The sequence below is a fragment of the Podarcis bocagei genome, assembly GCF_964188305.1.
Source record: "Podarcis bocagei genome assembly, chromosome: 17".
In the NCBI taxonomy this organism is placed as follows: domain Eukaryota; kingdom Metazoa; phylum Chordata; class Lepidosauria; order Squamata; family Lacertidae; genus Podarcis; species Podarcis bocagei.
In genome coordinates, this window is record NC_138143.1 from 9,446,171 (window position 1) to 9,463,507 (window position 17,337).

At 44.8% G+C, this 17,337-nt stretch overlaps 1 protein-coding gene across 2 annotated transcripts; it reads right to left on the reverse strand.

Annotated features, from left to right (window-relative positions):
* Positions 1-150: 150 nt before the first annotated feature.
* Positions 151-15,980, reverse strand: LOC308577231 (uncharacterized protein). 2 transcript variants are annotated; one of them, XM_081177268.1, is made up of 11 exons: positions 15,839-15,980; positions 13,861-13,995; positions 12,721-12,838; positions 8,679-8,729; positions 8,071-8,148; positions 7,106-7,162; positions 4,861-4,920; positions 3,680-3,744; positions 2,439-2,520; positions 1,721-1,779; positions 151-438 (listed from the first exon to the last, which is right to left on the reverse strand). In XM_081177268.1, exons 1-11 carry the CDS (start codon positions 15,880-15,882, stop codon positions 225-227), a joined length of 963 nt encoding a protein of 320 aa, XP_081033394.1. In that variant the 5' UTR covers positions 15,883-15,980; the 3' UTR covers positions 151-224. The 2 variants fall into 2 exon arrangements, with proteins under 2 accessions (XP_081033394.1, XP_081033393.1); XM_081177267.1 differs by having other exon boundaries at positions 12,706-12,838.
* Positions 15,981-17,337: the final 1,357 nt, after the last annotated feature.

Sequence of the window (17,337 nt, forward strand, 5' to 3'; positions counted from 1 at the left end):
ACTGTCAAACAGATCTCAACTGTCGGAAGTCTCTTCCTAACGTTTAGTCGGAATCACCTTTATTGTAATTTTAACCCATAAATTCAATCTCTCTCTCCCCCCCCCCCGCCTATTTGTTAAAACAAAACTCAACCACACAAAAGACAGGTGTTTGATGGTGGATTTCAGATTTCTTCTTATTAAACTTTATTAAAGGACATTCAACCACAGAAGCCTAGGTGCCTTCACGAAGTTAAAGGGGGCAGTAACCTCTTGGGCTGGATATAAAGCAAAGGAGCTGAATAGATCTGCAGGCATGGCTGGCTGGAGAACCAGCCTTGGAGGAAGTGGAAGCCCACAGCCAACAGCAAGATCAGGAGCAAGGCCTTGGCTAATGCCCACAGCAAGCTACATGCGTCCCGGAGAGTTGGGCGCTGGGGACAGATGCAGGAGAATGACCTACAAGCAGAAACAAGACACCAAACGCAAAGTCAGCTGCACAAGATGGTTTGGTTCTCGGTGGTTCTGTCTTTGGGGAGCTCTTGTCTGCTAATAAACACCTACATGCTGCATGGGATTCTGAGCAGTGTTCTATGTAAGGCACACAAACTGTTCACAAAGCATGCTAGTCAAGTCTACCACATGAACTGAGATTATACCCTTGAGTCCACCTAACATTTGCGGGAGACAGTATTGCATGCAGTGCCAGATTTACGTATAAACTAAACAAGCTATAGCTTAGGGCCCCACTCTCTTGGGGCCCCCCCAAAAAAATAAAGGGGAAAAAACTGGGTGTACATTTCCAAAATATAAGATAAAAAACAAATAAAATAAAACCCACATACAGCAACAGTGTTTTGTGTTGGACGCAGGTGGCGCTGTGGGTTAAGCCACTGAGCCTAGGACTTGCCAATCAGAAGGTCGCGGTTCGAATCCCCATGACGGGGTGAGCTCCCGTTGCTCGGTCCCTGCTCCTGCCCACCTAGCAGTTCAAAAGCACGTCAAAGTGCAAGTAGATAAATAGGTACCACTCCGGTGGGAAGGTAAATGGCGTTTCTGTGAGCTGCTCTGGTTTGCCAGAAGCAGCTTAGTCATGCTGGCCACATGACCCGGAAGCTGTACACCGGCTCCCTCGGCCAATAAAGTGAGATGAAACCGCAACCCCAGAGTTGGCCACGACTGAACCTAATGGTCAGGGGTCCCTTTACCTTTACCTTTTAGGCTCCTATGATGTAAATTATGGTCCCTGCCTGCTAGCTGGCTCCCTAAAATATCACTTGTTTGCTCATTTCTGTATATAGGGTGCCTACCTTCTGCACAGACTGGTTGCAGGGCAACATGTGCAAATGGCTTTAGATACCCATTAGGTCCATAAATTACCATATAGCATATATTCAACACAAAAAACAGCAACAATTTGTTGTTGACAAAGGACAGTTGGATATATAAAGTGCCCCATTACCTTCAGTAGCTTAGGGCATCATCAAACCTAAATCCTGCCCTGATTGTATGGACAATGTGTCTTCCAAGGCATCCTGCTTTTCAGTATCTTCTCTCTGAGAAACCCCTGATCTTTGCAAGAATGCTAATATTCCCTTGGACACAGCCTGAAAACCACCAACTGACCACATCAGCGCGCAATGTCTGTGCCTTCTCTTCTTCTCCTCACCCCGAAATTCTCATCCCGCTGTGTCCTCCCTTATTTGTATGATATTCTCTGGTAATCCATTTGATCACTTACCAGGAAGGGAGCTGCTCTTTGAAACTGATTCTGTTTAGTTCCAAACATGGAAGCCTTTTCTGGGAGAACAAAAAAAGCATTATGTTGAGATTCAAGTGATCGGCTGACCATGTGTAGTGTGAAAAGCCCTATATTCTGCTTTAGACCAAGAATGCCCCCTAGAGCGTGGAATCTGGCACCCCTGCAGTGAACCACGGATGAGTTTTATTTCCAAATACATCAACATCTGGAGGGCCACAGGCTCAGTGGTGTAGCGTGGGGGGTGCAGGGGGGGCCGACCGCACCGGGCGCAACATGGGGGGGCACTCGTACTTGCAGCTCTCTGCCCCCTGCTAAAATCCATGGGTTAGGGGGCGCAAATTACTTGCCTTGCCCCAGGTGCTGACAACCCACGCTACGCCACTGCACAGGCTTCCCACCACTGATCTATATTTTTACACCTTCCTTTTGGCAACAAGGAGCCAGATAGGAAGGAATGTGGCAAGGATGAACACTGAAGGATTTGATTCTCTGCTACCTCAGTTGTGCTGCTTGAATTCTGAAGTTTCTGGGGTACTAAGGCAGGGTTTATATGCTATCATTTCCCCCTTACATTCTGTCTGAAGCCCAGGAATGGCACTGACTTGAGCCCATAAACATTTCACATAAACCACAAACGTCACGTCCCCTGACTCTCATGCCCCCTGCACTTTGCGCATATAATTTGTGCCCCTCATACCATCTGGTCACATGCTCGTTCCTCTAAAAGAAAGCCCCCATTCGAGGTCCCCACTTGTTCTGAAAGTAGCTCTTTCTGGAATCTGAAACAGAACATAGTATTACATCTCCAAAAGGAAAAGCTTGTGAAAGAAGCAAAACAGAAGGCAGGACAAGAAAGGACACCGCGGCGATGGCATGATATATTGTGGGCCCAAAACATAGTTACTTTGATTGTACTTCCTTCTTTCTCGCCTTTGATTCTGCTTGAACCCTAGGGAGAATGTTATGTTGATTTGTAGGTCCCCAATGCAGCATTTACCCAAGCACACACACACTGTAGCAAACTTTAATACTAACCCCAAACACCTGCATTTTAAGAGAAAACACACAGGTAACCCTGAAATACACCCAGGGATGTCTGTTTTTGCTCTATAATTTCCAGACAGCTTATATTCTTAAAGTGGGAGAGAACACTTCATCACATTCAATAACCTCTGGTGCCTGCAACTATTATTCCCAGATGGTGAGATTTGTGAGGGCCCTATCCAAGGCCACTCAGGTGGGTTTGAACATCATCATAATCATAATCGTCATTGTCATCATCATTTCATTTCATTACTGCTTTTTATTTTTAAGGGGGGGAATCAAAGCTGTTTACAACCCCAATTAAACATCAAATAAAACAATCCAGAATACAACATTACAGAAGAAAGACAGATATAAAGTATACATTTAAAGCTACATATTTAACAGGAAACTAAATTATCATCTTAAAGATTTCAAAATAAAACATTCCAAAGGAGGTCAACTACGGAATGCACATTTAATGTGGCAAAGTTAACAATGTGTACTGTGTGTGTGTGAGAGAGAGAGAGACAAAAGAAAACATTACTAAAGGAAATAATATTATTTATTTATTTATACCCTGCCCATCTGGCTGGGTTTCCCCAGCCACTCTGGGCACCTCCCAACTGAATATTAAAAACACAATACAGCATTAAACATTAAAAACTTCCCTAAACAGGGCTGCCTTCAGATGTCTTTGGAAAGTATGATAGTTGCTTATTGCCTTGACATCTGCTGGGAGGGCATTCCACAGGGTGGGTGCCACTACCGAGAAGGCCCTAATTTAAAACAGCATAATTAGCAAGAGAATAAAATATTATCATAAACATAGAACATGCTGGCTAAACAGTTCACTCATCTAGTCAGTCTGCCTCTCCAGTTCACCATAAGCAACTATTATTGCTTTAAACTTACAGTGCCATTTCCTGCTGAGCTTCCATCACACTGTCCTCCAAGAGGGTGATGTTTCTGTGCAGCTCCTTTGTTGTTGGAATTAAGAGAAAGAGAAACAAAAAAAAGCAACACCTGTTTTTTAGACATTAGAAATCTCTGTTCTCTGAATCCCAGTTCAATCAGGCTGCAGGCTCAATTATCAGCCATGAACTGGAGGGGACAGGAGAATTTGAGTACTATATTATATGTTATGGATTTGGGGACGAGGATTAATGATATTTCCTAGTCCAATGATTTGGCCTGTAAAAAAAGTTCAGGATTTCCCAAGAATATGGGAACTAATTTGGAACTACTTTGAACTTGCCAGGGCATGTCCAAGCTGTATGAGGAACAGCTGAGGGAACTGGGTACATTTAGCCTGGTAGGGAGGAGACTGAGAGGAGATATGATAGCCAGTGTTGGCGCAGAGGAGATATGAGAGGAGATATGATAGCCGTATGGGTGGCGCAGCCCATACGGACTGCGCATGCGCCAGACTAAACATCTTTCCTTCTGCAGTGTTGGGTGGCAGGTTGAGAGGAGTTCCCCACCTGGACAGACTTTGCTCGTGTGATCAAGACATTGATTCCAGAAAACATATTTTGCTGCACTGTGCGAAATATGAGCAAGCCAGGGCTGAGCCGATATTACCCTTGTTGGTACCTTTCCCGGGGAAAATCAGAGGCTCACTATGTCAGGTTCCTATTGGAAGACTGAACAAACGCTAGAACATTAGCAGTGGCAAAGTTTTTATCGGTGGTTGCAAGAACCAATGATCCCCATCTTTAAGTCTGAACAAAATGCTTGTTTAACCTGGAGGTAGGCTGTCTGAATTGTGCATTGCTTTGTAACACTTTGTTGGGTCTCTGGACCGTAATAAAGATTGATATGGTTGGTATTTTCTCATGATCAGGAGGGGAGGACCCAAACCAAGGGATTCAAGTGAGAAGGAAGAAGATTCCAATTGAACTTCAGGAAGAACTTTCCAAGAGTAAGAGCTCCCTGGGGAGGTGGTGGACTCTCCTTCCTTGGGGGTTTTATGCAGAGGTTGGGTGGCCATCTGTGAGGGATGCATTGCCAGGGAATGGACTAGATGAGCCTTGGGCCTCTTCCACCTCTACGATTCTATTAATCCATGATTCTATGGGATGGATGGGACATACCTGGCTCTTCAGAGACAATCCTTGAATGGTGGTGCTGAGTTTCTCAATCTGGTGCTGTCTCTGAAACACCCATAACAAAACAGAACTCTTTTGTTCAGGTTCCACCCACAACAACAAAGTTTCCTCAACCCCTAACATTCCTCCTAGCCTTAAAGACTAAACCAATCTTACTAGTGATGACATGGGGTCTGGAAAAATGTGATATTATTCATCACTGCATGTTCAAAATTACGCCCTCCCACCAGATGTCAAGGAAATAAACAACTACCTGAATTTTATAAAACATCTGAAGGCAGCCCTGTTTAGGGAAGTTTTTAATGTTTGAAGTTTTATTCTGTTTAATATTCTGTTGGAAACCCAACCAGATGGGTGGGATGATGATGATGATGATGATATAATAATAATAATAATAATAATAATAATAATAATAATAATAATAATAATAATAATTAGCTATGATAGGATTTGGTAAGCCCGTGCCCATGTTCAGATTTCAGAGGTGGAAAATAGATAGTCTGCTTTCACCATTAAGTGGATCAGCACATCTGTTGTGGGGGGAGGCAAAACATGTGAGCATCCAAGCACAGCACTTTTCAACTGTCTGCCTTATGAAAACTTCTGCTTATCTTGGAAATGTACACACTTGCAGAAATTTGTCTGGTCACTCCTCGATGGTGTTAGAAACCTGGAGCTGATGTGGAATAGTCAGACCAGGATATTAGAGAGGCACCCAAAGACAAAGGGGTCTGAAGTTGCCCATACAACATGTACTGTATTGTTGTGGAGTTGAAACACTGCCTGCTTTCTGACAATTGGCCAAGGACTTTTCTTTCTTTCTTTCTTTCTTTCTTTCTTTCTTTCTTTCTTTCTTTCTTTCCTAACTAACTAACTAACTAACTAACTAACTAACTAACTAACTTTGTTGTTGTTTAGTTGTTTAGTCGTGTCCGACTCTTTGTGACCCCATGGACCAAAGCATGCCAGGCACTAACTAACTAACTAACTAACTACAAAGGAGTGGCTTCAGAGCTAAGCTAGAAATCCCGGCAAATGATGATGATGATGATAATAATGATGATGATGATGATGATAATAATAATAATAATAATAATAATAATAATAATAATAATAATAATTCATTATTTATACCCTGCCCATCTGGTTGGGTTTCCCCAGCCACTCTGGGTGGCTCCCAACAGAAAAATAAAACCACAATAAAACATCAAACATTAAAAACTTCCCTAAACAGGGCTGCCTTCAGATGTCTTCTAAAAGTCAGATAGTTGTTTATTTCCTTGACACCTGAGGGGAGGGCGTTCCACAGGGTGGGCGCCACCACCGAGAAGGCCCTCTGTCTGGTTATGTGAAAGACCTTCTCTCTTCCCACTCAAGCACCCTGTAGCCCTCTGGACTTCACACAAAATTCTGGTGGTAGTGTGTTCAGAACTAATAGCCCACACTTGCTTTCTTCATCTTGCTATTTCATTATTTGCTCAGCCTGGAGGAAAGGGGAAGCTCTTCATCTGGAGAGAGAGAAGCCTCCCCAGTCAAAGCAGCAGCTAAACCGGAAATGAAATAACTGGATACTGTGTTCGGCCATTCTTCCAATTGCCTGCCTGCTCTGCTTCCTTCAAGCCTCTTGCCTTCGAACCAAGACTGTGATTGGAGGAGTCTGGCTTCACAGCCTACACTAGTCAGGGAAGTGGGGCATGGAGGAAAGCCTCAAAATCAGTGCCACAACCTATCAGAAATGTTGCAGCACATATTTCTGGTGAAGTGGGCAACCACAACCTTAAAAAGAAAGGAAAAGAGCATGCTCTGTATGTTCGGAGTGTTGAAACTGGTATGTTTTGGCAGTTTCCTGTGGTGAGAACACTTGTTTAATTTGTCCTCTAGTCAAATATTTTTTAAAGCACTGCAAAAGTTTGCAAACCCTGTGAGATAGATGAACAAGAGAGTGTGCACATGCTAGGCATCAATGCCACCTTCGGTACTATGAAAAAACAGTTTGTTTCCAGCCTTGGATGCTGCCTTCAAGTTGCGCTTCCTTTGCAACACATTCCTACAAATAAATCGTAAGAGCCGTTGTCCAAGCCATGGTAGCAGCTAGGAGATCCTGAGAGTAGTTTGTGGAGTTGAGCCTTGCTTCAACATTAAGTCCTTCCTTGAGCCAAAGAGACAAAGTTGCCTTAACTTACCATCGGGAACATGTGTATATCGAAAGCACAAATAAATCTGAGTTTACCTGTCTGATCCTGTCGTTCTTTGCCTGCCACTTGGCCTCCCATTCAGACAAGTGCCTCTGTGGAGTAAGGTTAAAAAAAAAAAAAGAACATTCTTGCATTAGCAACCTTGTCATTCAGATACAAATGCACTTACCATCTGAGCTGTTCTCTATTCCTTTAGATCAGAGGTAGCCAGGTGCAAAGGTCAGGAAATATGGAAGGAGTATGGTGCAATGCGTCAGTGCACCTAACTGTTAACCAGAAGACTGGTGGTTTAAGCCCAAACAGGGATGGCTGTGGGCAGGATTCCTGCACTGCAGAGGGTTGTACTAGATGACCCTTGGAATCCTTCCTAACTCTACAATTCTATTCTCTGAACATCTGGAGGGCATAGGACTGGCTACCCCTGTCTTTGGGTCCTATTTCTGTCCCAGTCAAGTTGGCATGCAACCCTGAAAACCTCCTTTCCCTCTGAGCAAGTTGGGAGCAAAGTCCTGTGCTCCAAAAGCAGAAAGCACACACTCAAGCATGTCACCAACAAAAGCAGGAATACCTTTGTTAACTTCTAATGCCTCCATTCTCAAAACTAATATCCCAAAGTATGTTACTATCAACACATTCCAGAATGCTCCTCCTAGCTATAGCAGTTCGAAAGCACACCAGTGCAAGTAGATAAATAGGTACCACTGCAGCAGGAAGGTAAACTATCCTATCGGAATGAGTACTTCGCTTCTAAGTTCTACCGTTGTTCCTGGGTTTGCCTTGTTTGTTTTTCTTACAGTTCAAGGTGAGGAACCTGTATCTCTCCAGGTGTTACTGGACTATGCCTCCCATCATCTTAACTATTGGCCATGCTGGATGTGGCCAATGAGGGTTTGAGTCCGATAACATCTGGATGTCTGCAGGTTCCCCATCTGCCTTATGTATTGATATAGTGCCATCAGCTGGTATTTATACAAAGACATACAAAGAATGTGACCTTCACCTTCAGCTCATTGCCTTCTGTTCTCAGCTCCTTTAGGATATCCTTGTTGGACTTTTCCTCCAACTGTTGCTTGAAGACCTTTGTGTAACGATAGTCAAGTCAAAGTTGATTTCTTTACAATATGCAAGTCAATTATAGTAAGAACAAGAGATTTCATGATTGGGCACATGGAGGGAAGCAGTTCTGAGAAGCGCGCTTAAGGACAGCAATCATTTTGAGACAACTTGAGGTTAAAACTTGCACAGTGTTAAGTAGAGTTGGTCCCTTTGCCCCACCAATAAAATATTTGAGGGGGCTGGGGGCCCTCAAAGCTGATGGGCATTGCCATTCAAATGGTGTGCTTGCACTGCATCTTGTGAGCACTTTCAAATGCTGGCTTGTGAAAAAGACTGACACGCTAGTTTTCTACTTGCAATTAGTTTTTGGTTCTTTTCTGGCTAGGTCACCACTCAAACATGTGAATTCCTCACTTACAGTGTGAAGTGGCACCATCTAGGAGAAGTTTTATGACTTGATCCTGCTGCACGGACAACCAAGGCCTTCAGGAAGACGGATGGAACCCATGCTGGTTGGTCCCAGCTAAATTTGCCGCATCAAGCAGCTCTCACCTTTTTTTCCAGTTCTTTAACAGTCTCAGCCATTCTCTGATTTTCCTTCTGCTGTAATTTAGAGAAGAGATGGAAAGGTCTAACTAAGTCTTGCTTCCCAGAGACAGATCAGACTGAGTTCTGTAGCCTGCTCTATTCAAACACACAAACCTGCACAGATTTTCCTCTTTCCCTTTCAGATTATGGGAAGGGAAGGACTCTTAATCTCAGGGTCATGGGTTCGAATCAAGCCCCACTTTGGACAAAAGATTCCTGCACTGAAGGGGGTTAGACTAAATGAACTTCCAACACTACAGTTCTATAATTCTATGTCAATTATTTTCCCCTCCTGCCACACACGCACACACACGCACACACACAACCCCCCCCCATACATTTTAAAGTACTATGATACTACTTTAAACAGTTGTGGCTTGCCCCAAGAATCCTGGGAACTGAGAGTTATTAGGAGATCCCTATTTCCCCTCCCAGAGTGGTTTAACAGTCTACCCCTCTTCCCAGGGAACGCTGGGAATTATAGTTTTGTGTGGGAAATAGGGGTCTTCTAACAACTCTCAGCAAACTATAGTTTCCAGCATAGGCTTAGCCAAGGGGGGGGGGCAGCTGCCCCATCAAGTAAAACAATAGAAATACTTAAATGACCAATCACATTGGTTCTGCCCCCCCCAACAAAGTCCTGCTCCCCTCACAAAAATCCTGGCTATGCCCATGGTCCCCAGAATTCTTTTTTTTTGGGCGGGGGGGGGGGTCATGACTGTTAAAGTGGTACTTTAAATTTATGGTACAGATGTGATATCAAAGTAAATGTGTATTATCACATGATGTTATCTATTTGAAGCTGTATGTGCCTTATTGTTTTGTTTTTGCTGTACATACTCATTAGTTGGAGCGAATGTCTTATATTTTACCCCTGAGCGTGATCAGAATTTATATAGCACATCTGGTTCAATTACAACATTTTGTTATCCTTCAGCAATACTATAAAGTAAGTTCAGTAGAAGTATTCTGCAGATGTGGGGACCTAGGCTTGAAATGTCTTCTCTAGAGCAAAGTAGTAAGTTCAAGTAACTACTACAGTGGTACCTCGGGTTAAGAACTTAATTCATTCCAAAGGTCCGTTCTTAACCTGAAACTGTTCTTAACTTGAGGTACCACTTTAGCTAATGGAGCCTCCCGCCGCCGCGCAATTTCTGTTCTCATCCCGAGGTAAAGTTCTCAACTCGAGGTACTACTTCCAGGTTAGCGGAGTTTGTAACCTGCAGCGTCTGTAACCTGAGGTGTCTGTAACCCCAGGTACCTTATTTCCTCATTTTAGCAGAGCACTAGCTTAGCATGCAGAGTTCTAAATTTAGTCCTCCAATGTCTTCAGGCAGAGTTAGGAAAGACTTCCCCCCTCAGGCCTGAAGAGCCATTGCAGGTCAGCACCGGCAGTCCTGAGCTAGGTGGACTGGGCACAAGGCAACTTCCAATGTCTCCATCATGTTGCCCCAGCTCAGGAGAAAGAAAGCAATTTTAAAAATAAATTAGGCGCTTATTAACACCGAACTCTGTTAGCATCATCATAGAAATCTATTGGGTGAGATTCATTTTTATAAACCCCATCAGTTCAGTGAGTCCCACTTGCCCAAGAGGGCTTTCACCCTCTTCCCCCACCCTGCATGCCCCCTCCAAATTGGCTTAGGAGGGAGAAGGAGTTGGGGGACGACAGCAGAACAGTACAGTATGCAGAGGGAGGGAAGGAATTATTTAATCTTGCACAGATGGAAGGTTCCTCTTAGCCAGAAGCTGAATTCCAAATGCTAGTTTTGTTTTTTCTTAAAATGTATGTGAGAATTCAGATAAGGAGTAGGGGAAATGTGCAAAACAGAAAACAACATCTCTGGACCCAGGAAGAAGCAGAAGCTATGAGCTAAGAAGCGAAACATAGAAAACAGCAGTATATAATAATGTCTGTTGCGTTAATATTTCAAAATAAAGTGCCGTCACTTTTAAGTACTGTTTAAAACACTGGACTGCAAAACCTTTAACTGTTGATTCTAAAACACGGATTCCCCAACTGCGGTCTGCAGACCAGTTTCGTTCAGGTGGCATGCTGTAAAAATATAATTAAAATCACACAGCATCTAGCACAGTGCATTATCAGTCAGAAAAATAATTTAGTGGTCTGCCAAGACCTTCAGCAATTTTCAAGTGGTCACTAAAGGGAAAGTCTGAGATCCACCACTGGGGGCCTTTTTTTGACTGGAAGGAGGCTTTTAAAAACAAGGACACAAAACAACGGAACAAGATTGTTTTATCTCCGCCGGCCCCCCTTCATCCCTCCGGCAAAAACACTGGAAAAAGGCAAGAAGCTGTCCTGATTAAATTGTGGGGGTGATTGTTAAACTCATTACATGGAACAAAGGGCCTTTCCAGAAGGAGACGCACCATTGGAACTTGGGCTGACTTAAGCAGAATAAAATAAGAATGCCACAGACAGGGTTAAGATAATATTGTTAAGGCTTGGCTTGCTTATCTATCATGTTGATGGCCCTCCTTTGTTCATAGAAGTCAGTGCTGGCTGGCACTTTCCCACAGGCCTGCCTTCAGTTCTGTGCAGTGAGAAGAGAGAGAAGCGGAGGCCTCTGAATAGACACACCCGTGATAGCCAGGTGCTATCGTGAGAGGTACTGAATTACACCAATCGCTCCTGAAGTAGGCATTTAGACTAAATCAGCATATGGAAATTGGTCCTTATCTTTGATAATGCATTTACTCTTTCCCCCTGATGTTCCCTGAAGTCACCCTCTTCAAAGCAGGGTGGGCGGTGCTGACTTTCAATGGCGGACACTACTGAACAGAAGGACTGTGAATGTTTGCCTTAAGGCAAAAAATGGGATTTCTGTGCTAAAAGACTGACATTCTAAACAGCTAAGGCAGAGGTTTCCAACCTTTTGGAGTCCACGCCTCCCTTGACCAACTACATTTTTTTCTGTGGCACCCCTGTGGAGTTCAGGAGCCCAGTTATGCTACGCCATGGGTAGGCAAACTAAGGCCCAGGGGCCGGATCCAGCCCAGTCGCCTTCTAAATCCGGCCCATGGACGGTCCAGGAATCAGCATGTTTTTACATGAGTAGAATGTGTCCTTTTATTTAAAATGCATCTCTAGGTTATTTGTGGGGCCTGTCTGGTGTTTTTACATGAGTAGAATGTGTGCTTTTATTTAAAACACATCTCTGGGTTATTTGTGGGGCATAGGAAGTAGTTCATTCCCCCCCAAAAAAATATAGTCCGGCTCCCCACAAGGTCTGAGGGACAGTGGACCGGCCCCCTGCTGAAAAAGTTTGCTGGCCCTTTGCCTGCAGAGCTGGCAACCTCTCACTCTTTTTCAAACACCCTCCCTTGTGGAGTGTTGCCTCAGCTCCTCTCCTCTCTCCTTGGGAGACCTCTGGGCTGCTGCTGCTGCTGTCCCCCATCTCCACCCCAAAAAGAGGTGCCTCCTCACACTGCCCCACAGGGGCCTGGGACTTGTCTGCCCATTCCCAACAGCAAGGGCTGGCGGACTGGCTGGCTGGGCTCCCTTGCCCACTTGCTTGCTTACTCCAAGGCCACCTCAGCTCCTGGCAACCAGCACCCCCTGGCCAGTCCCAGAGGCACCATTCGCCTGGGGAGCTTGTAGCCAGGGCTGCTGCACCAAACAGCCATGGAAGCCTTTGGGAGGCAAAGATGTGAGAGGGCACCAGAGGGAAGGAAAGAGGGACAGAGGCCAGTGTTGCCCATGGCATCCCTGACCATCATTAAGGCACCCCAGGGTGCCACAGCACACTGGTTGAAAACCACTGAGTTAAGGGGATGCAACATCCATCCAGTTCATCCGTGGGACCATTCCAATGGCACCTTCTCCCCCCAGTAAAAATTTGCAGGGAGTGCCTAAAGCTTCGTGCCACAAAGCCAGTCCCCACACCTCTTTCTTTCCATGAAGCAATGACTGTATGAAGGTCTACCAAAGAGTCTGGGGAGGAGAGAATAAAGGAGTCCCAAAGATTCCCTGCAAGGGTCTCACTTGCTTGTGGATGCGCAGTTGGCGTTGACGGCTTCGGTTCTGGAACTCCCTCAGGGCATACTGGGCTTCCTCCAGCTCTTCTTGCAGTGCCCGGGTCTTCTTCTCCAGGGGTTCAAAACTGCAGAGGGGGAAAGTCAGCTGTATCCCCCAGGATCAAGTGCACCAGGACCTGGCAAGAAGTTCTTGCCTTACTCAGTAAGGCCTTGGCCTCCCTGCCAGAGACTCCTGTCTCTTTTACTTGTTGTCTGCCTAAAATATGTTCTGTTACCCCAAGCATCTACTTGTCACAATCCAAGAGATATATTCCAGCATCCTTTGTAACAGTGCATCTCTTTTTCAACTCAGTGCAACAATGGGGAAATGGCTGAAAAATCTATTGACACAGGGGTGTAGTGTGCAGTGTGCCCTGGAGCCGTGGCCCCTAGTACACAATTTTTGAAGGGGTGCGAATCAGGCAACCGGCAACCAGCGCTACACCACTGTAGTGATACCAGCCAAAGGAATAGTTGCTGCTGCTTCCTGTGAAGGTTGGCTAATGTTCAGGCAGCAAACAGCCTAAAAAACTTAACTGGAAATAAAACACACCCTTTGTAAGCAAATCTAGAGCAGCCACAGTGCTCATAAATTGCATTTATCCAGTTATTTACACCCAGGCAGTGAATGTGTTTAATCCTGCTAGTAGCCGCCTTCTGTCCCCATAATTGTACTCACCCCACTCCACCCCCAGATGAAATCTCTCATGAAAGATCTGGAGGGGCTGTTTAGAGGATCACTACAATTAGGGCCCATTAGCGTTTTCATCTCCATTTTGCAAATTGCAGATTGTACTTGATGGCCACTAGTTTAGATGGCTTTTTAAAAGGAGATTGGGCCAATTCCTGGAGGATGAGTCCATCAATGACTACAGGTCGCGATGACTATAGGCCCCTTCTTGATTCAGAGGCCGTATGCCATGGGATCCCCATTTCTGCAGCCTAACAGAAGGAGAACTTGATTGTCCTCTTGCCCTTGTGGGCTTCCACCCAGCATGTGGTTGGTCACTGTGAGAACTAGGATGCTGGACTTAATGGGCTGATCTCATTGGGGGTCTTATGTCTTTCGCATCCCTAGTTTTGGGTGCTCGCTCTGAGAGCCTCTCACCTCTTGGCCTGCAGCAAGGAGCAGAGCTGGGCCTGATGTCCCAAGAGTGCCTCATATTGGTTCTGCCAGACTTCACCATGTGCAAGTTCTTCGTGGATCCACTCCTGCAGCCAAGCGTTCTCTTCCTCAAAGTTTCTGGGTTTAGATGGGGAGAGACTAAGTGAGGACTGAGTGAGTGGTGGAAGAACCATTGTAGAATCCCCAAAGATAGCAAAAGAGATGGCTCCTCAACTTCAACTCATGCCTAAAGACAGACAACTAATGGCTGTCCATCCATTTTTGTGTAGAAGAATCTGGTGCAATTGGCCAACAGAAAATATGAAAGCAGAGTAGGGGATATTACATTATGTACCTCCATTATTCTTGTTAATCTGTTTTATTTCATACTGTGCTGTTGCTGAGGCTACAGAAGCAAGAGAATGACTGACATGATGTTGTGGGGGAAGGCCAGGAATCTTATCCCTTTCCCCCAGGCCATTTTTGTCCCCCAAACAAAAATCGCTCCCCACATCCAAAACTGCTTGCATAGGAGCAGGCTGTAAATCTACCCTCTTAAAAACTGAATTTGTTGCTTCCTTTTCCTACCCTAAGATAAGGTGAAAAAAAATGTTCTTCCCCAACTCAGAAAGTCGTGGACTCTGCTTCACTGAAGGTTGTTTTGACAGAGGTTGGATGACGTTTTGCCAGCAATTCTTTAGCTGTGATCCCTCCATTGCAGAGGGTTGGACTAGATGACCCGTGGGGTCCCTTCCAACTCTACAATTCTAGGATTCTGTGCTTCAACTGTCCCTTACCCTGCTCTACCCAACTGAGTGTTTTATATTGTGATTTAACTCTGTTAAATGCATTCAGTCGGCCCTACCCTCCCAAACTATTGATGGAGAAGTGACCCTTCATTAATAAAAACTCTCTCTGCACCCATTCTCTGGACAATGATTTTGAACCACTAGTCATGTACTTTCAGGATCAAAGTATAGGAGATGTTGTTCATGTCTTTATCCCTTTTGTGGTTGGGTGGTTTAAAAACAAATAAATAGCAGGGGTAAAGTTTAGACCAGGGGTGGGCAAACTAAGGCCTGGGGGCTGGATCCAGCCCAATCGCCTTCTCAATCCGGCCTGCGGACGGTCCAGGAATCAGTGCGTTTTTACATGAGTAGAATGTGTGCTTTTATTTAAAATGCATCTCTGGGTTATTTGTGGGGCATAAGAATTCGTTCTTTTTTCTCTCCAAAATATAGTCCGGCCCACCACATGGTCTGAGGGACAGTGGACCCGCCCCCCACTGAAAAAGGTTGCTGACCTCTGGTTTAGACTATTTGCCCTTGTTTGAACTTATTCCCCCCCCCCCATGTTTGCTGTATATAATGGAAGGGAAATTACTGCAGCCTAATTCACATAGGGACGCAGGTGGCACTGTGGGTTAAACCACAGAGCCTAGGACTTGCCGATCAGAAGATCGCAGTTCGAATCCCCATGACGGGGTGAGCTCCTGCTGCTTGGTCCCTGCTCCTGCCCACCTAGCAGTTTGAAAGCACGTCAAAGTGCAAGTAGATAAATAGGTACTGCTCCAGCGGGAAGGTAAACAGCGCTTCTGTGCGCTGCTCTGGTTCGCCAGAAGCGGCTTAGTCATGCTGGCCACATGACCTGGAAGCTGTACGCCGGCTCCCTCGGCCAATAAAGTGAGATGAGCGCCGCAACCCCAGAGTCGGTCACGATTGGACCTAATGGTCAGGGGTCCCTTTACCTTTAATTCACATCAAGACGATGGTAGGCTGTGGTGGGACTAAGTGTAAAAAAGACCCTTCCGTACACTGCAGTCCCAGTCTGGTTCAGTCCGCACAAGGGCTAAAGGTGTGGATCACATCTCATTCACCCTCAATTTGCTTAGCTGAGGACAGCTGCTTTCTAGCACACACTTGCAATATTGGGCTCACTGACAGCTTCTCAAGCCACAAACTGAAAGCTATAGGAAACGCACCCTCTATGCTTCAGTTTCTTGTCTTGACTTGGTGCCACATCCATGATGCTCAATTCCTCAGTCGGTCACTTCCTTTTCTAGAGAAAAAAAATCAACACATGTTCCAGCATGGACTTTGGAGAGACCGGGGGTGGGGGAGTTAGCTGATTGTGCTGTTTTGGATGGGGAGGGGGGAAGAAGTTGAAAAGGAAGAGGGAAAAGTTCCACCACACAACCCCCAAGGATGGAAATACAAAAAACAAAAAGTGGAGGACCACAAAAATGCCATATCCATTCCTGCAAGTTGGTTATAGAAGATACAAGAAGGCACTTACTTCTGGCATATAGGAGCCAGTCTATTGGGACATCAATTTATTACCAACATGCAGTCCAGCTGAACAGATCTTCTGAGATTCATCACTAAGCTCTGGTTACCATCACATAGCCACAGGTTGCTTAGCAACCACCTGAACTCAGAGACTCTGGCCTTGAATACATCTCCTACGTGGTGTCCTACTATGATTACGTTTAGCTAAAAGTTTCTTGGCTATCCCATCTGTGGGTCCCAAATTCATAAGACCTGTACACAGGCATTATTGGTGGTTTACAGAGCTGTGGAATTTCTTCCTCTTTTGAGAGATTCAACCTTTTGCATCTGAGCCAGCTCTCCTATTTGATTTGCTACCATCATTTTCTTAACTGAGATCTTTAATCTTTGTGGGTTTTGTACAATTAAAGTGTGTTAAAATTACATGGAAATTATGGTTTGGGGGATTAATTATGATATAAACGGTTTGCTTTCATAAATTGTGTGAGACAATGTTTAAATTGTCAGACAACAGCTTAAACAGGAAAGATGGTTGCCTCAGAAGTCTGATTTTCACTCATGTGGTAAACATGAGCTCTGCCCCTTCATACTGCAAGTGTGGGTGGATCCTCCTTCTACAAATAAAATCCATATCAGGAAAGAGGGTTCTAGTCTAGCCCCCTCCCAGACATCCTACATACTGCTTTTCTAAGTGCAATCATTTATTTGTCTTATTGCTGCAATCTGAAAACATTAATGGCCTTTGAGTAGTTTCTGTAGACAACAAACATAAAAGGAAAATTGATAGAAAGGACAATATTATAAATAAAAAGACAATAGGCAAATATAAGCAGTAAGTTTATTGGTACAAAATGGAAGAGGCGGGAAGTCATTCATTTATGAAGAATATTATGATTTTAAAATTACATATTTATTCCTATTTCTTGTTCAGCACCTGCAGAGCAGGCAGAGCTGCATGATCGCATTGTGTATATGAAACAGTGGCTGTTCTCTCCTGCTTTGCGCAAATGGACAAACAAGGCAAGATGGGGACAGCTTAATGTTGCATTAAAACCTGGGCTTGTGGTTTGTTTCTTCTTAACAAGCTAGGACTGCTAGCCAGCCTTAAACCCAAATCCTGACTTGTTAGGGAGAAACAAACCTTGAACACTGTGCCATCCTTCTCCAGGCTGCTGTCCTCCTGATGTTTTGG